Genomic DNA, 17,886 nt, shown 5'->3' on the forward strand with positions numbered 1-17,886 from the left:
CCCTAGGTGGTACATTCGCCGGTGAGGCAACTTTCCGCCCAGACTTGTGTCCTGGAGGGGAACCCCTTAGGTGCATCCATGGTCATTTGTGACCGACGGAGTTGAGAGTATATATATATATATATATATATATATACATCTAAATATTATTAACTACGTATACTTAATGTATAAGCTTTGTGTATTTTCTGGTTGCCTCAATAGCGTGGTGGAGTATATACATCTTTGATAGTATGTAGTCAATAATATTTTTAAGTACTGGAATCGATTCATTCAACTAAATACTCTTCAAGGCAGTGCTCCAGTATGGCCACAGTCTAATAACTAAAACAAGTAAAGGATAAAAGGTATACACACACACACACACACACACACACACAAGAAAAAGAAAACAGATAAATTGAGATATAGACATCAATTTATTAGAACGTATTTAATTCCAAATAAAAAATTCTCTTAGCACCTACAATTGTTTCCTTGCCCAATTAATTCAATTTGAGAAATTAAATTAAAGGGAACTTGGATACTGACATCCCTTTAAGAGGATTTTATATCCTTGATTTAATTATATATATATAGGTAGAGAGAGAGAGAGAGAAAGATAGCTAGACAGACAGACAGACAGACATGCACACTTTTACATTATTCTAGGTTGTGAAATTGGAAAAGAGATATTTTCATATAATTGAATTGCTTTATATTCAGTAGGATAAAACAAACTTCTAGGTCTGAAGGTCACCTTTGAGTGTTTTCACCAACACTTTGACGGTATAATTTACCTATTTAGCATTAAGGTCTGAAATAGTGATTGTATCCAAATATTCCTGCAAAAACCTTATAGAATTTAGTATCAATGTCATAACAAATTAAATGCTATAGCATTATACTTGCTTTTCAAGAAACCTGTATGAAAATCTATTTGCATGATTTTATTATTTGATAGAGTATTTGAATTCTCTCCTTTCTCCCACACCAAAAGACCTACAAAATGATTTGCTTAAAAACCTTCCCTTCCTATTTATTGCATGTCCTCTGATTTTGAAATAATCTATGAAGATGGATTATATTGAATGGATATTGAATTGTGAATTCCTTTATGCTATCTTGTTTTGTTGTGCTTTTTCTTTTCTTTATTGATTTTTTTTTCAAATCGTTTCTTTTTTATCTGTGTGCCTTACATAATGTGTCTTTTGTTGTTAGAATTTTTAATTAAGATAAGTAATTTTCTGATTGTAATCATTATTGTAATAATATTTTGTAGATCAAAACATTCTTTTGAAATGCTGTCAACACTTAATAATATCATTACTGTTAACTTTGCCATCAGTTTTATCCTCATCATCTTCACAACTCCACAGACTCATAGACAGCATCACCTGCAATAGGATTGCCAGGCTCCTTTTTACTTAATGTCTATTCACCACCTAGAATATTACAAGAGTGCTTGCAAATGGTTGAATTAACAGATATTTCCAACCCACATCAATATAGAAAGAAAAGTAATGTTAATATCAGTTGCTGCCTTTTCATCTCTATAGGGTTAAATTGTGCATCATACTGTAATATCTGTCCAAATCACCTTCAGTTGTCTTGCTAAACTTAACTGCTGCAGTTAGTGAAGAGGAGAGAGAGAGAGTGCAGGACTTGTCACACAGCAAGTCTATCATTATAAATAGACAGATTGAACCATTAGCAATGTTTGTCAGAGATGACATGACATCAATCTATCAATTCTTGAGACAGCTCGCAAATGTGAATCAATTTAGTTTGCTATAGACACTACATGCACTTCTTATCATTGTAATAACACTGATACTTCTTGTTATTGTGTAGCTGCAGTTGTATTTCAGCAGAGCCATGTCACAATAGCTCAGAGGTCCTTTAAGTTATATTATATTAACCATATCTCTATCTAGTTTGGTCTGACACAAACACAGTAATAATAGCTTACCATCATTTTCACTTCTCTGTTACCTTTTTACACAAGATTCTCAGGAATTGTTACAAAACCATTACTTTCTACAAGATTCTGCAAAATGCTTTTATTTTTCGTTTTGTTTATCTTGAATCTGATTTTACTGTAACCTCCAATATTCTAAGCTATTAATTAATCATAACAAATTACTGTCCATAACCAGTTCTTGTCCTGGAAAGCATTGAAATTAACTTTTTTTTTTCCTTATCTATTTCTGGTTAATTGGCCAGTAAATTATAAACATATAATAGCTGATCAGTTGATGAACCAGAGAATGAATATTACTAGCACTATTATGTATGGTTTATTGGTACCTTTATAGGTTTGTATCTATGTTTGTATATGATTCGGACTGGTACAAAATTACTACATTAATCAAATCAGATGGAGCAGAAAGTATTTATTGTATTTCTATTAATTGTTGTACAGCTCTTCAATTCTAAACTCAGGTTGAACACATATGACTGGAGATGCTGTTTATCGGTTAGAAAACATTTGCTGAATAAAGTTCTCATTTCTCGTTCCTTCTCCAAACCATTAGAATTCTCTTCTTCTCATGACACATGAAATAATTCCATTTTATATAAAGTTTAATCAATTATTTATTGATCTGTATAGTCTAACATTTCGTTTCGCAAGTTGAGGTAAGAACAGATGAGTTTTATCTAAACTTTTGCAAACAATGGAGTTGAGTGACCCTATTCTAAGCCTGCAGTCCTCAAAAGCACAGCATATCCTTTACAAACATGTAGTGGAGTAAACAGAGAAATTGAAGTTGTATTACTGAAGACTCCTCCAAAACAGCCCCCAAAGAATTCTGCATAGTATTATGGTCACTGCCAATAATTTCTCAGAATTTAACTTGAAAATATCATTTAAATTTCTGTATACTGTAACATATTATTAACTTCAAATTTTTTTGGTTTCTGCTTATTAGATAGTAATTAAACAGCTTCTAAATATGAAAACATTACATCTTAAATTATTTCCAAATACTTTTCCATGTATTTTTAATTATGTTATGAAATTAATTTATTAATAATTTTTTTTAAACCAATGTTTGTTTTGGTTTATTTTTTTTCTCGGTAATCTATTAGATTTGTAAATTAATCATGTTTTATCATCTGACTTGCATGTTTCATTTCCAATTATCCACATCTCTCTTCTTTGTTTTCTAGACTCTGCCCCAACATTTCCAAAATCTCAGGTGGCTAAAGTCGGTGATACAGTAGAGCTAATGTGCTCAAAAGAAGAGTTTGGTATGTCACATAAGGAAATTTTTCCAATACTTTCTAATAATGTATATTATTTTGTTATGATGCCTTTCCCCCTCCCTTTTAATACTTAGATCCAAAGCTGTTGCTTACTGACTGGAGAATGAACAATTAAGATACTATCTGTCAGTCTCTCAGTTAATCTAACTGAATTAGTAGGCAATAAAACAACAAAATTTCTTGAGTGGTTTACTAGATACCATTGCTTTGCTCAACTCCTTCATCATCATCATCATCATCATCGTTTAACGTCTGCTTTCCATGCTAGCATGGGTTGGACGATTTGACTGAGGACTGGTGAAACCGGATGGCAACACCAGCCTCCAATCTGATTTGGCAGAGTTTCTACAGTTGGATGCCCTTCCTAACGCCAAATTCAGATTATTCTGTCAAATGTAATGTTTATTTATTCAGGTAGTTTTGAATTAATCAGGCATTGCCTCATACCTTTGAGATTTCTATGATGTAATTGTTTATTTTTTTAAATGACGTTGTAGTGTAGGTGTGAGAGGCTGTATCTGGTCGGTTTGAATATAAAACAGTTAAAAAATTTGGGCTGGATATGGTTGGTTTAAATGCTAAAGGGTTAAATCTTCTATGTTCTGAAGGTTCTCTCTCCCAAAGTCAAAAATGTTGATCACATGTTGATTGATTGATACTGTTGAAATAAAACCAAACAGTTATTTTTGTAAAATTGAGGGATTGGCAATTTTAATTTAGAATCTTGTTGCCAGTGGAAATATTCCAAAGATAAATCTCATAAACTCCCTAGTGACAATTCATTAATTGTTATTGTTGTCTGTTTTCTTCCTTAGGTGACTCTGCTATACAGCTCCTAGCAAGAATCAAATGGTCTAAAGTTGATGGAAAACTACCGAATAGAGCCAAAATTGAAAGAAATAAACTCATTATACAGAAAGCATCTTTGAAAGATGCTGGCATTTACTGCTGTACTATCACACTTGGAACAAAGTCTTTCCAGTCCAAAATTACACTCAATATCACATGTAAGTTTATCGTTCACTCATTTACAAAGCTGGGGAATTATATTCTAAATCAATGGTTATCCCATTGTTTGTATCCTTCATGTTACACACAGTCATTTCAATTCTATTATTCCATAGAAGTCATATGTGTTTTCTTGCCCGAGCTGCAATAACAACAACAACAACGATACCAGGAATAATATTATTAAAATTAGTTAAGATGTATCACTTAATTTGTGATGATTTCTACCATTGTGATGTACCCACACATTTGTCTACAAGAAATATTTTTGATTGGTTCAATTGTTGGTACTTATTTCATCAACCTTGGTGGAATGAAAAACAAAATCATCCCAAGTAGAATTTTAACTCCACCATTCTGAATTAAATCGTGACAATGTACCAAAATAGATTTACAATTACAACAACCCACTTATTTTTGACACAGGTAGAAGAGAACTAAGTCCAGCTGCATAAGTTCCTCAAAATTTAATTTCTGCTTATCCATACTAGTATCAGTTTGGTAGGTTTGCTATACACCATATTACCTGCTCAAGTCCAGTCTTTTGTCATCTCCTCTATCAGTAACCGGAGATCTCAGCTTCATTGTTTCCATACTGTAAGTGCACTACACACACAACACACACATTTTCCCCTCAGTATTCACAATCTATTTGGATCAAATGTCTATATTGATACAGTCTCCTCTCCTAGGATTGAATTAAATAGAATTCTCTGAGCTTTAAACTAGTTACTGTAGTCTCAAAACACTTGAAGTTTTTAAGGTGACAGTAATATAGATAACTTGTATTTGGGGTGGTATTTGTACAGAATGTTCACTGATAATGTTAGATAATATTGATGTTCATGGTAGTTTCTATGTATACATCTATGCAGCATTAAAATAATGCATTGGTTTTAAATGACTAATAGTGGTATTAAAGAAAGTGTAATGGAAGAGGTATCTAACATCAATAGTTGAGGAAATAAATGTCTAAACTATAGATTATGATGATGCATTGGGAATTAAAGATTATGAAGTGAAACCCATCTACAGCCATTGTTAATTATTTCTGTTTAAACCTATGCGGTCATTGTAATAAATTGAGATTAAACTCGTCACAGCGATCATGATATGTTATACAAAGTTTGTGTTTTTTTTTTTCAATCATCCCTGCAGAGGAAATGACAGACGCTACTTTTATGTAATGTTTGGAAGGTATTTTAAATGTTTTATCACATTGTATGTAATCAAGTGTTTTAGGCCATGCTGTCTATTTTTATTGTCGTCCTGTTGGATAATCACTGCTTCAGTGTTCATAGAGATATGAGTTGTCTCCCTTGGATGATCTAAGGGAAATAACTTATTCTTTCCACCAATACATTTTCTTTTTTAGCGTCATCACATAGACCCCCACATTTACCCGAAACTACCACCGTTCCATCAACCACAACAACTACCACCACTAGAAGACCAATTCCTGTACATACTACAAAAAAGCGTCCAGAACCGTCCACTGTAAGTTCCACGACAACAAAAAGAACTACTACCACTACAACTCGATCAACAACAACCCCAAGACCAAAGAGTACCAGCCGCAAGTATAATATAAGAACGAAAAGCGTCACGACCCAAACTACTACACCATACAGACTAATTTCTACAACATATCGAGCCAAAAAGTGCCCAGAGAAAACTGTTGATGGAATATGGTGGCCTACTGTGCATTCTGGGGTTGTGAGTGAACGACCTTGCCCAGGGGTTAAAGTTGGTGAGCTATTGTTCTTATTCTCATGAGGAAACTTCTATCCACTTTCTCAATTTAGCAGTCATGTCATAATTACTAAATATTCTACTGTATATTAAGTTTTCAAATATGTCCACTCTAAATTTTTAGATGTCAATGCAGCATTTCACTTTAAGCAACCAGCAATATAAAAACTGTCTGGCTGATGTAATGTGTTTATTAACACATTTACAATTACACTTGTTAAATCTTTTATAAAATGTTAAAGTAGCCCCCAGAATCCGTACCTTTTAGGATAGAAATGGCTACGTCTCTAGTGCTACTTACTATCAATTTGATTTACTCAAAAACTGACTGAGAATTACACAACAGCAATTGGTGTGTTTTAAAAACCTCTTCATTATTTGTACAGGCTCACTTCAACTTACGTTGGTGTTAGGTTCCAAGATATACAACTTAACTTGAAAAATGATATGACAGGGGAAAGACATTTTAAAAATGTTCTTTTATATGTTTTTAATGAATGTTTTGTACATATTTTCACGTGTTTTATTTGATTTTCTACTTCAGTATTAGTTTTTAGATTTTTTTTTTTTTTTTCATTTTTACACTTTTAAATATGTTCAATGAGTCAGGTTAAATCAGATAAATCAACTGAAATTTAGGTTTACTTTTTCTATTACTTTCTGTAGAACAAAGTGACATAAGTTAAAAAAAAAAAAAAAAATCAGAAAAAAACCCCAACTCAAAACAACGTAAGCTGAGATATACCTGTATATTCATTTAGTACAGTTCATTGCTTAAGCAGCAACAATGAGCAGTTTTCCAAAATCATACATGCTGTTCAGATAGATGAAAATCCCTGTGGGAGTTATTGTTATTATTATACAACAATATATTTACAAGAGTAACTAGTTTGTGAACTTTTTTGTATATTACTGTGGACATTATGATGGTAAAGCATCTGTGGGGATATCAATAAAATTAAATCTATTCACTAATCCTGAACAATGTGATGGAAAAGAAACAAAATCTGGTTCTTTTTGCATCACATTGAAAGAATTTTAAGAAGTTTTACACAACAGGAAAGAACGGTAAATATTTTAATGATACTTGTAAAATATATATGTATATATATGTTAATATTTTTAATTGTTTCTCATAGGAATCGCTAGATGGCAATGTGGGGAAAGTCATTGGATTCGACCAGCTCCTAACTACACTGATTGTGTGGCACCATGGCTGCAAGATATTGCAAATAATGTACGTGACACGTTAAAATCTGATGTACGTGAAACTTCAGGTTTTTATTTAAATCTATCTAACATGCATGCTCTTGCGCACTGACATACTCACAAGCATCTGCTTTTCTCTCCTCAACACTAATATGTGAACTCAACTATTAATTTCACCTAACCCATCATCTTGTACTAACATAAAAGACCCACTTTCTAATCCTGTTCAAGATACACATTTTGATCCACTTTCTTTGCAAATGTGTGTTTTTATGTATAGAAACACACCTATGCATACACAGAATAACAACTCCTCTCCCACACTCTTCTTCTTCAACCTATTTGTCCACATTAACACTTGCTTATACCTGTGTAACATAGACGCTTTTTTTGCTTCTACTTCCAAACTGTGCTTGAAAATCAACATTAATCCATATCAAACTTGTCCTTTCTATGCCTATCTGACCAAAGCTATTGAAACAGTAGTAATACTGATGTATATACATGCAATCGTGTGTGCACACACATACATATATGCAAGCACATGTACACAACACATGCAGGAGAGACAGACAGTGAGATAAATAGACACAGACAGATAGATAAAACAGTCATATCGCAGGCTGAAATTAAGGAATTGTTGAAGTCTGCTTCTATGAAATTTAAAGAACTTCATTATAGGCATAGGAGTGGCTGTGTGGTAAATAGCTTGTTTACCAACCACATGGTTCTGGGTTCATTCCCACTGCATGGCACCTTGGGCAAGTGTCTTCTACTATAGCCTCGGGCCGACCAAAGCCTTGTGAGTGGATTTGGTAGATGGAAACTGAAAGAAGTCCGTCGTGTGTGTGTATGTCTGTGTGTCTGTGTTTGTCCCCTTAACGTCGCTTGACAACCGATGGTGGTGTGTTTACGTCCTCGTAACTTAGCGGTTCGGCAAAAGAGACCAATAGAATAAGTACTAGGCATCCAAGGAATAAGTCATGGGGTCGATTTGCTTGACTAAAGGCGGTGCTCCAGCATGGCTGCAGTCAAATGACTGAAACAAGTAAAAAAGAAAAAAAGTATAGTCAAATAGTCAATCTAGCTTCAGAAAACATTACATTGTCCTGGCACTCACTTTCATTTGGTTTTAATTTAATTTTATTTAAATTTTAATTTTAAATCTTTTTTGTTTTTAGGTAAATGGTACTCAACCTCAAACATCCATGGGCAACCTTTCAAAACATATGAAAGCTTCTTATCTTGGTTCTGGTGATATTATAAAAACTACGAAAGAGATTATTCCAGGCCTTACCAGAATACTACAGAGAGAAGTTGAGCATACGAAGCATAAAATGAAACTGGTGACAAATTTTACTGAGGTAATTAATCTTTTAACAATATAATGCTCATTTATTCACATTGTTTTGTGTTAATCGTTTATTTTCTCTTAGCTTTGAGATTTCAGTGATGTTATTAATTTTTAGAGTGACATTTTGGGGGTAGGTGTGAGGGGCTAGATCTGGTCAATTTGAGCATATGGCAGGTAGAATATTTGAGCTGGATCTGACTAGTTTAAATGCTATAGGGTTAAACAATATTGCCTTCTTACTTTTATATTGACTGCCATACAAGTTTGTATGTATGATTTAGGTGGTGGACTACTGAGAGTCATGCTTACAAACTTTATATCAAATATGGTATTTGTATCTCAGCAAAGCACATTACTTTATTCAACCTTAGTATGCTTGAATGACAGTGAGATATAAAATAAGCAGCAGGCATAGACTATTACACTGCCCTTGTCCTCTACACTAAACTATTGTATATTAGCCTGTACAACATCATATACCAGAACTGTGGATCTTTGGATCATGTCTAGTCATTCAGCTCACTGCATATGTATCATAGGTCTTATTCAATCAGAACTACTTTTTTAACTGCTTCGTTGGGGAGGAATGAGATGAGCAGTATGTTCAGCTTTTTATTTTTTACAATGCCTCTGAGATGACCAAACAGTCTGAACTGATACTCCTGAATCACACAAGCAACAGGACGTATCCCAGTTTCTGAGTATATTAAGAGCCCAGACAGTCTCCAAGTCTCACAACAATAGAGCAAGTCTGGGAGGAGACCTGCAGACTTGAACCTTTCTTTTCCTTCTCAGATATCAGTTTGGTCATGTTGCTTGCATTAAGAAGTTGGAACCTGCATATCATGTTCTTTTCTCTTGAGGATCTGGTTGGGGTGATGATGGCTCATGTTGGTTGGCCACATGCTACATGGTCACAGTGGGCTAGGAACTATCTTACAGAGAGGGGGACTGACTGGGACAACCCAAATACCAACAAACAGTGGATGCAGCAGTACACTGCAGCAGCACGTCTCCATTTTTTATCTCACCTCTAAGATGCCTGAATACTTAAAACACTGAGTCTACTAAAGGCACCCAAGTAGCAAGTGATAGTTAAGATGACAAATTACATCTACCATCCAGTAATTCAGAATGCAAAGAGCAGGGACAAAATATTGCAAGGTTTCTTGTCCAGTGCTCTCACCCGCCATTGATCCAGTGCTTCCCAACTGTTCAATTTATTTTATCAACCCTAAAATGATGAAAGCTAAGTTAACTTTGGTGTGATTTGACCTCAGAATGCAGGGAGCTGGAACAAATACTACCAGGTATTTTGTTTTATGCTCTTATGACTTTTCGATTTATCACCTTTTGGGTTACACAACAGTGGCAACAGGGTCCACTCCTCTTCTCACTTTAATGGTTAGTAGTAGTAGTAGTAGTACATTTCTCTAGATGTATACAAAATGATGGAAATATCAAAGCATTGGACCAAATTCTTTACCATGTTTACTTTCGTCCTCCTATATTCTGAATTCAAATACCTCATGGATCAATCAGCCTTGCTTTTCATCTTTCTAGGGATGATAATATAATTCAGAATGATCAGGAGTCAGTTAAATTAACTATACCCTAAATGAGTGAGTTGACAAAAATGGTAGAGGACTGGATCGAAGATACTACAGCTTTTAGTTTCAATTCTTTGAGTCCTGAGTTCAATTCCCATTAAAGTCAATCTTTCTATTCATTCTTTTGAAATCTTTCTTGCTTTTCTCTTCTTTTTTTTATACGTTATATGGCTTTTCTTACTCTTGATTGATAAAGATGTTTTGTGCTAAAAATTTTGACAAATTATTTACTCTACAGGGATTCCTCAGTGTCGGCAGTACTATGCTACAGGAAAACCAGAAAGGAGGATGGGAAGAAATGCCACCATTTGAACGTTCCAGTGTAGCAACAAATTTGGCTTACACTATGAAGACAACAGCTTTTAAAATGGCTTCACTGCTGACCATGCAATCTCAAATAGAGATAGCTACAGATAATATTGGTAAGCACATTTAAAAAAACAACAAAAAAAACAAAGAATAATCCATACAGTTAAATTCAAACATGGCAAATGCAATAATGTCTATAGTGCATGATTTTTTGTAATTTCAATACACGAATCCTGACTTCTGTTTGTACTGTCATTTGTGAGATATTCACTGATAATGTAATATATTGCATATAATATTAACCAGCTTGAAAAGATGATCACACATGATGAATGAAAACTGTATGATAGGCATCCGCTGACATATACATGGGAGATGAATGCCCCAATATGAAGATTTGGAATGGGTGATAAGCGCTGCTGTTGGAAAATAGTACCCTTAGAAGAGGACATAAGTTGTAAGGTGGGGGTCTTAGGACACAGACTTCACAGAAGAAATGATGGAAGATTGAAACTAGTGACAATAAACTGTATGGCAGACCAGTCCATACCACTGTGGAAACTCTGATGTTAAAATATTGTTAGTGTTTGTGTGTGTGTGTGTATAGTCTATCAAGCTGTTTGTGTGCATGTGTTGGTATTTATTATATTTTGTTGTAAATTACACACGAATTCATAAAAAAGTGTTTGTACTGTGATTTTGGGAGTGCAATTTTGCCTAAATGTTCTTACAGACCTCGAAATAAAGGTTGCAGAAATTACACAGCACCTACAAGATGTTAAAATGCCTTCCAGTCAGTATTTTCGTTCCGTTGAAGACTACATTGTTATACCAAAGGAAAATTTAATGAAATATTCTCATGGAGGTAAGTTTTCTTTTCATGTGTTTGTTTATATTTGTTTCTTTTACCTCATCTCATCTCCTCTCTCTCTCTCTCTCATCCGTATATATATATATATTCTATCATCATCATCATCTTCCATGTACGCATGGGTAGGACATTTGACAGGAGCCATCCAGGTAGAAAATCTACCCAAGGATACTGTGTCTGTTTTGGCAGGGATTTTAGGCTGGATGCCCTTCCTAACACCAAAGGATAAGCAAGTTAGGCAAGTTGATACACAAAGAATGTTCAATACATTAAATACAAAAAATGTATTTGATGTATTAAATATTCTTTGTATATTGATCTGCCTAACTTGCTTATCCTTATATTCATTCCTCTACCTGATCAAGTTGAAACCTCTTGAGCACTATTAGGTGTATTCGATACAGAGAATATCCAATTCTTATCTATGTACTATATATATGACACGTAAAAGCACCCACTACACTCTCTGAGTGGTTGGCGTTAGGAAGGGCATCCAGCTGTAGAAACTCTGCCAAATTAGATTGGAGCCTGGTGTAGCCATCCGGTTGCACCAGTCCCCATGCTAGCATGGAAAGCGAACGTTAAACGATGATGATGATGATGATGATGATGATATACACACACACGTGTGTGTGTGTTGGTAAGAGCTTACCTGTATTCACATTTTCATGCTACTAAGGGTTACAGAGTAAATTATTTCAAGTGGGAATTTTAAGGTTTATTATATATATCCCTTGCATCTTATTTAATGTCTCTTCTTTGTTTTTGCAGGTTTGTATCGTGCTGTCTATATGGTGTATAAGAACCTTGATGATTTGCTCAACAATGAGTTAGATGAAGATGTAATGGAAACTGACAAAAAACAAGGAGCTGGTGATGGTGATGATGGTGGTGATGATGATGATGTGGTGGACAAGAAAGAATCTGTCCATGTTGAAACCCGTGTACACAACAAGAAATTCAAAGAATCCCCTCAGCTTGATATCCAACTACAAGAGACAGATAGTGACCAAGAAACAGTTGAAACAGAAATACAAGCCCCACAGAAAATCAACACCCGAATTTTGTCTGTCACCATTGACAACCGACAAAATACACAGTTAGAAAAGCCAGTGGTTTTTGTATTGAAGCATCTCGTGGTAAGCATCTAAGTAAAGTAGTTCTAATATTGGTTAAGGTTTCATTTCATAATGTGAAAATCATGTTTTGTTTTGGCCAAATTATACACATTCCACGGTATCAGTGTATGTCATGAAAGAAATTTTAAGCATTACATATCATTTATAGGTGCAGGTATGGCTGTGTGGTTAAGAAGTTTGCTTCCCAACCACATGGTTTCAGGTTCAATCCCACTGCATGGCACCTTGGTTTTGACAGGTATCAGTCTCTCATAATCCTTTATATAGCACACACAGCAACAGAGAAAACTGGCCATCCTTGTTGTTGTGTATATACTATTTTATTGTGTGAATATAGTCAATGTGTTTAGTTACAGTCTTTCTGTATGCATGTATCATAAACTTGTAAGTCTAAATAACTTTACTGGGCATCGAAAGGATCTCTTAAAATATCTCCTATTTCTTCTTTTCTAGGATCAAGACCCACGGAATGCAAAATGTGTATTTTGGAATTATACAGTGTAAGTTGATCTGTTATGTATGTTACGTGTGTATTTACCTATTTTATTGATATATTTGTTAGGGCATTTTTATGAATATGTTGTTGTGTTATTGTAAATGTAATCATGTGTTTACTGATATTGTATCTATGATTCTCTACATATGTATCTCTCTATGTATGTGCTTTAATGTCTTTTCTTTATCCTATAATTTTGCTGAGCTTTCTGCTTTTCTTTGACAGGCGAAACATGGATGGCCGTTGGTCCAGAAAAGGCTGTCAGCTTTTGTCCACCAATATGACCCACACAGCTTGTAAATGTAACCATCTAACTAGCTTTGCTGTACTTATGGACTTCATTGGCACCAAGGTGACATCATCAGTTATAATATTGTTGTTTTTTAAGTGGTTTTCCTTCTGCTTCTTTACATTCTGACTTTAGAAAGCCAAGGTCATCTTTAGAATAAAGTATTAATTGACTAACCTCCCTCTTCGAATTTTCCACCTCGTGCCCATGTTAAAATTTTTATAGAGCTTTGGAGTGTCACACAAAATTGACTTGCAATATCTCTTCCAGCTCTTTACATACTGTATTCAAATCCTGCTGAGATCAGCTTTGCCATTCATCCCATTATTATTATAATTATCGTTATTATTGAGGCAGGAAGCTGGCAGAATTGTTAGCATGCTGGACGAAATGTTTAGCAGTATTTCATTTGTCTCTACGTTTAAAGTTCAAATTCCGCCAAGGTCGATTTTGCCTTTCATCCTTTTGGGGGTCAATAAATTGAGTACCAGCGAAACACTGGGTCAGTGTAATTGACTAGTCCCTTCCCCACAAATTTGAGGCCTTGTGCCTCCATTAGAAAGGATTATTATTATAATAAATTCTGCTAAGGTTGACTTTGCCTTTCATCTTTTCAGGGACAATAAATTAAGTACCAGTGAAACCTTGGGGTTAATGTAATTGACAAGTTCCCTCCCGACAAACTTGAAGCCTTGTGCCTCCAGCAGAAAGGATTATTATTATTAAGGTGGCATGATGACAAAATTGTTAGCACACTGGACAAAATACTTAGTGGTATTTACATTCTGAGTTCAAATTCCTCCGAGGTCGACTTTGCTTTTCATCCTTTCAGGGTCGATAAATTAAGTACCAGTGAAACACTGTACCTTCCCGCCAAATTTCAGGCCTTGTGCCTTTAGTAGAAAGGATTATTACTATTAGGGTGGAATGCTGGTAAAATCTTTAGTACATTGAGAAAAATTCTTAGCAGCATTTCTTGCAGCTGTTTAAATACATTCTGACTTCAAATTCTGACAAGATCAACTTTGTTTATTGTATTTTTAATATCTTTTTCTTGATTAAAATCCCTCCAATGTCAATAGCATTAGTACCAGTAACATAATATACCCTATTTTAACGTGTATAAGGAACCCTTTTTTGTCAAAAATTGCATTAAAAAAAATATGGGAGTTTCTTATACATGGATAGTGTTATAATCCCTTACAAAACCGTTTTCCCAAATTTTAATACTCCAAAGTTAAGGGTTCCTTATACATGTTAAAATATGGTACTGTGTTATTTCAGTCACCTTTATGCAGAATTTTAATAGTAATTATTAAATTTTATTCTTGTCATTGAAAAAGAAAAAAAAAAGAGAGAACAATGCCAAACACTGATATTGTTCTTTTCAATAAGTTTGTTTTGTTCCTAAGTTGTATTGGGATAAATAGTAAAATTGATGCAGTATAACTGTTTAACTTCTGGATTACACTTCATCTTTCGGTCTGTATATGAAATATATAACACGACTATGTAAAAATTGAACTGAGCTTTGTTGTTTATCAAACCAAACTAATATTGCTGTTGTTTTAGTTGTTTATTGTTGCAGACATATCTGTTGTTGCTATGTATGTTTGTTATGACTGTTGTGGTTGTGACTTTTGTTGTTGTTGTTGCTGTTGTAATTGCAGTTGTAGTTATAGCTGTAGTGGTGGTAGTAGTAGTAATTTTTGTTTTTGTTTCTCTCTTTAATGTTATCAAAGCTGTTACATTAGCAGTATCAACACCATCACTACCATCATCATCATGATCATCATTGTAATTATCTTTGTTATTAATACTGCCAGCACCATTCTCAATAATATTTTTATTTTTATTTTTTTTTTTTTTCCAGCCCCCAGGCCCACATGTTGATGCCCTGTACATTATCACTTTCGTTGGCTGTATTCTCTCCATTATCGGCCTCTTCTGCTGTTTTGTAACGTTCAGCTACTTTAGGTAAGTTGATCCCTCTCACTCCACTTCTTGTATGGCTTCCTTTCTCAGTAGTGTTTACCCACCAAATCACCTGCTTTAATTAACCACCTCACAATCTTCTCCCCCCACAACACTAATCAAAAGGTTGTATCTCTACTTCTAAAATGTTCACTTAAATCCTTCCCTCATCCTTCTCCTGTCCTATCTCTCATGACCATGCACAAAACAATAAAGATATACATACATATATATATATATATATATATATAATAATATTAGGGACAAAATCCAAAATTACAGGTAAAAACTCAATTAAAATCAATTTATAAAAAATTCAAATTAAATTGAGCTTTATAGATTATAATATATATAAAAATATATAGTGTTAGGGAAAAGAACCAAGTTTCAAGAACTCATCGATGAAAATCCACTATCACATATAGAAAAATTAATAATTAAAAGCACAATAAATGAGTATAATATAAAACAATGTAAATATCATAAATATCGATGAGTTCTTGAAACTTGGTTCTTTTCCCTAATACTATATATATATATATATATATATATAAGTGAAAATAAAATAATGTATAAAGAAGGGGGCCCCACGAACAACATGAGGGGTTTGTAGAAAGATTGCTTAAATTGCTACACAGTCAAAATTGTAGAAGGTTAGTCTAAATTGTTGCAATATATTGTTAAATTTAAATTCAGGGTACGTTAGAGGCAAATTAAAACAATGCATGCACACACATACATACACACCTTTACAGATATATGTATATATATAGATGTGTGTGTGTGTGTGTGAATATATATTAATATATGTACTATATTATATAAGAAAAGAGAAGCTTACTTATTGGTAAAATTACTAGGTAATTTAGATAAAGTAGTTGTCAATTGTATACACATACACACTCACATGCATCTACAAAACCTATCTTACAATGAGCTTGTGAGTCTGAATAAATAATTTTTGTTTATTTCATTTTCTACGTCCAAATTGCAAGTCTCCTGAACTTAGACTTCATATTTTGGGCAAATCAGACTCAGTAGATGTCTATATATAATGGTAATAGGGAACCACACCAAATTTTGTATGTAAATGCGTGTGTCTCAGTCTGGATACGTATATTTTTATTGATTTATATACATTTATAAATGAATTTATGGTATTTGAAATCATTTCAGATTCTAGTTGATCGTAGAAATTCAGTGGGTGTCGGGGGTGAAACGTGTTTGTGTGTATATTCGGTAGTCTGTTATTTATGACAAGGATGACCCTCAACCACAATAAGGAATTAGATACTTAAAGGCAGGTAATTGATATTAGCTTTGTAAAATAATATCTTGTGGGCTTGTTACAATATTTGCATAAACACACACACCTTCTGTAATTCCCCAAAATTGAAGAAAAACTACAACTCAGTAAAGAACTTAATAAATTTTCTATGTTCTATAAGTGAAATGATACCTTATGAGTGTATGCTTATTTCAAAGTATTTTTGTAAGTTGTCAAAGATCTTTAGACCAGAAACACACATGCACACACACTTTTATAAGGGAGAGATTGATAGATAGATAAAGGAGGATAATTATGTGAATAAGAAGGTAAGTGCCACTGTGCAATAGCTCTGGGCCAAACGAAACCTTGTGAGTGGATTTGGTAGACAGTAACTTTAAAAAAAGCTCATTGTGTGTGTGTGTGTGTGTGTGCGCAATGTGTATGAGTTTGTTTCTTTGTCTTGACATCATGTGTTACTTGTAGATGTATGCTGTCATCATACAAGTGGTGTCCTTCCTTTACAGTCTTCTGTGAAAAAATGTCCAACCATGGGGAAATATAACACTACTTGGAAATAAGTAATGGTTGGCAACAGGGAGGGTGTCTGGCTATAGAGAATAAACCTCAACAAGTTTTGTCTGAACCATGCAAACATAGAAAAATTGATGTTAAAACAATGACAGTGTGTGCATATATGTATACAAACGTGTATATATATGTATGAATGTATCTGTACACGCGTGTGTGTATGAGCCAGAAAATAATGCAAATAAAAATTACACCACTTTCTGACTTGCCCTCCTCTGTATGTGTATGCATACACATATATGTATTTACATGCATATATATATATATATATATATATATGCATTTGCATGTATGTGTGTGTGTGTATCTATATATATATATATATATATATATATATATATATATATATATATATATATATATATATATTTATTTATTATTGCATGGATATATACCTCTTGGAGGGATATTAGCAACCAAGTTCCACGGTTTTATCCAGTGTATCAGTGAAGTACTAAAAAGATGTTAGCTTCTCATTGATGCAAATGGGTATATTATTTGTTAGAATATGTGTGTGTGTGTATATGTATATATATATATATATATGTATATATATATGTATATATATATATATATATATACACACATATTTATATATATGTATATATATATATACACATATTTATATCTATCCATATATGTATATATACATACATATACATATGTATATATACATGTGTGTGTATATGTGTATATATATGTACATATACATGTGTGTATATATGTATATATACATGTATATATATGCATGTATATATATATATATGT

General features: G+C 33.6%; 1 protein-coding gene across 7 annotated transcripts in view; it reads left to right on the forward strand.

Annotated features, from left to right (window-relative positions):
* Nucleotides 1-17,886, forward strand: part of LOC106880564 (adhesion G protein-coupled receptor L2) — a 472,327-nt gene that overhangs the window by 407,557 nt on the left and 46,884 nt on the right. For 6 of the 7 annotated variants that reach the window (XM_052970092.1, XM_052970094.1, XM_052970095.1 and 3 more), the window contains 11 exons: nucleotides 3,154-3,234; nucleotides 4,065-4,256; nucleotides 5,633-6,007; nucleotides 7,149-7,270; nucleotides 8,400-8,582; nucleotides 10,421-10,604; nucleotides 11,225-11,356; nucleotides 12,134-12,501; nucleotides 12,955-13,001; nucleotides 13,223-13,349; nucleotides 15,160-15,263. In XM_052970092.1, the coding sequence (XP_052826052.1) occupies nucleotides 3,154-3,234; nucleotides 4,065-4,256; nucleotides 5,633-6,007; nucleotides 7,149-7,270; nucleotides 8,400-8,582; nucleotides 10,421-10,604; nucleotides 11,225-11,356; nucleotides 12,134-12,501; nucleotides 12,955-13,001; nucleotides 13,223-13,349; nucleotides 15,160-15,263 (1,915 nt within the window). The remainder of the gene's footprint in view (nucleotides 1-3,153; nucleotides 3,235-4,064; nucleotides 4,257-5,632; nucleotides 6,008-7,148; nucleotides 7,271-8,399; nucleotides 8,583-10,420; nucleotides 10,605-11,224; nucleotides 11,357-12,133; nucleotides 12,502-12,954; nucleotides 13,002-13,222; nucleotides 13,350-15,159; nucleotides 15,264-17,886) is intronic. The other variant, XM_052970097.1, reaches the window with a different exon arrangement.

The sequence above is a fragment of the Octopus bimaculoides genome, chromosome 8 (genome assembly GCF_001194135.2).
Source record: "Octopus bimaculoides isolate UCB-OBI-ISO-001 chromosome 8, ASM119413v2, whole genome shotgun sequence".
Classification (NCBI taxonomy): Eukaryota; Metazoa; Mollusca; class Cephalopoda; order Octopoda; family Octopodidae; genus Octopus; species Octopus bimaculoides.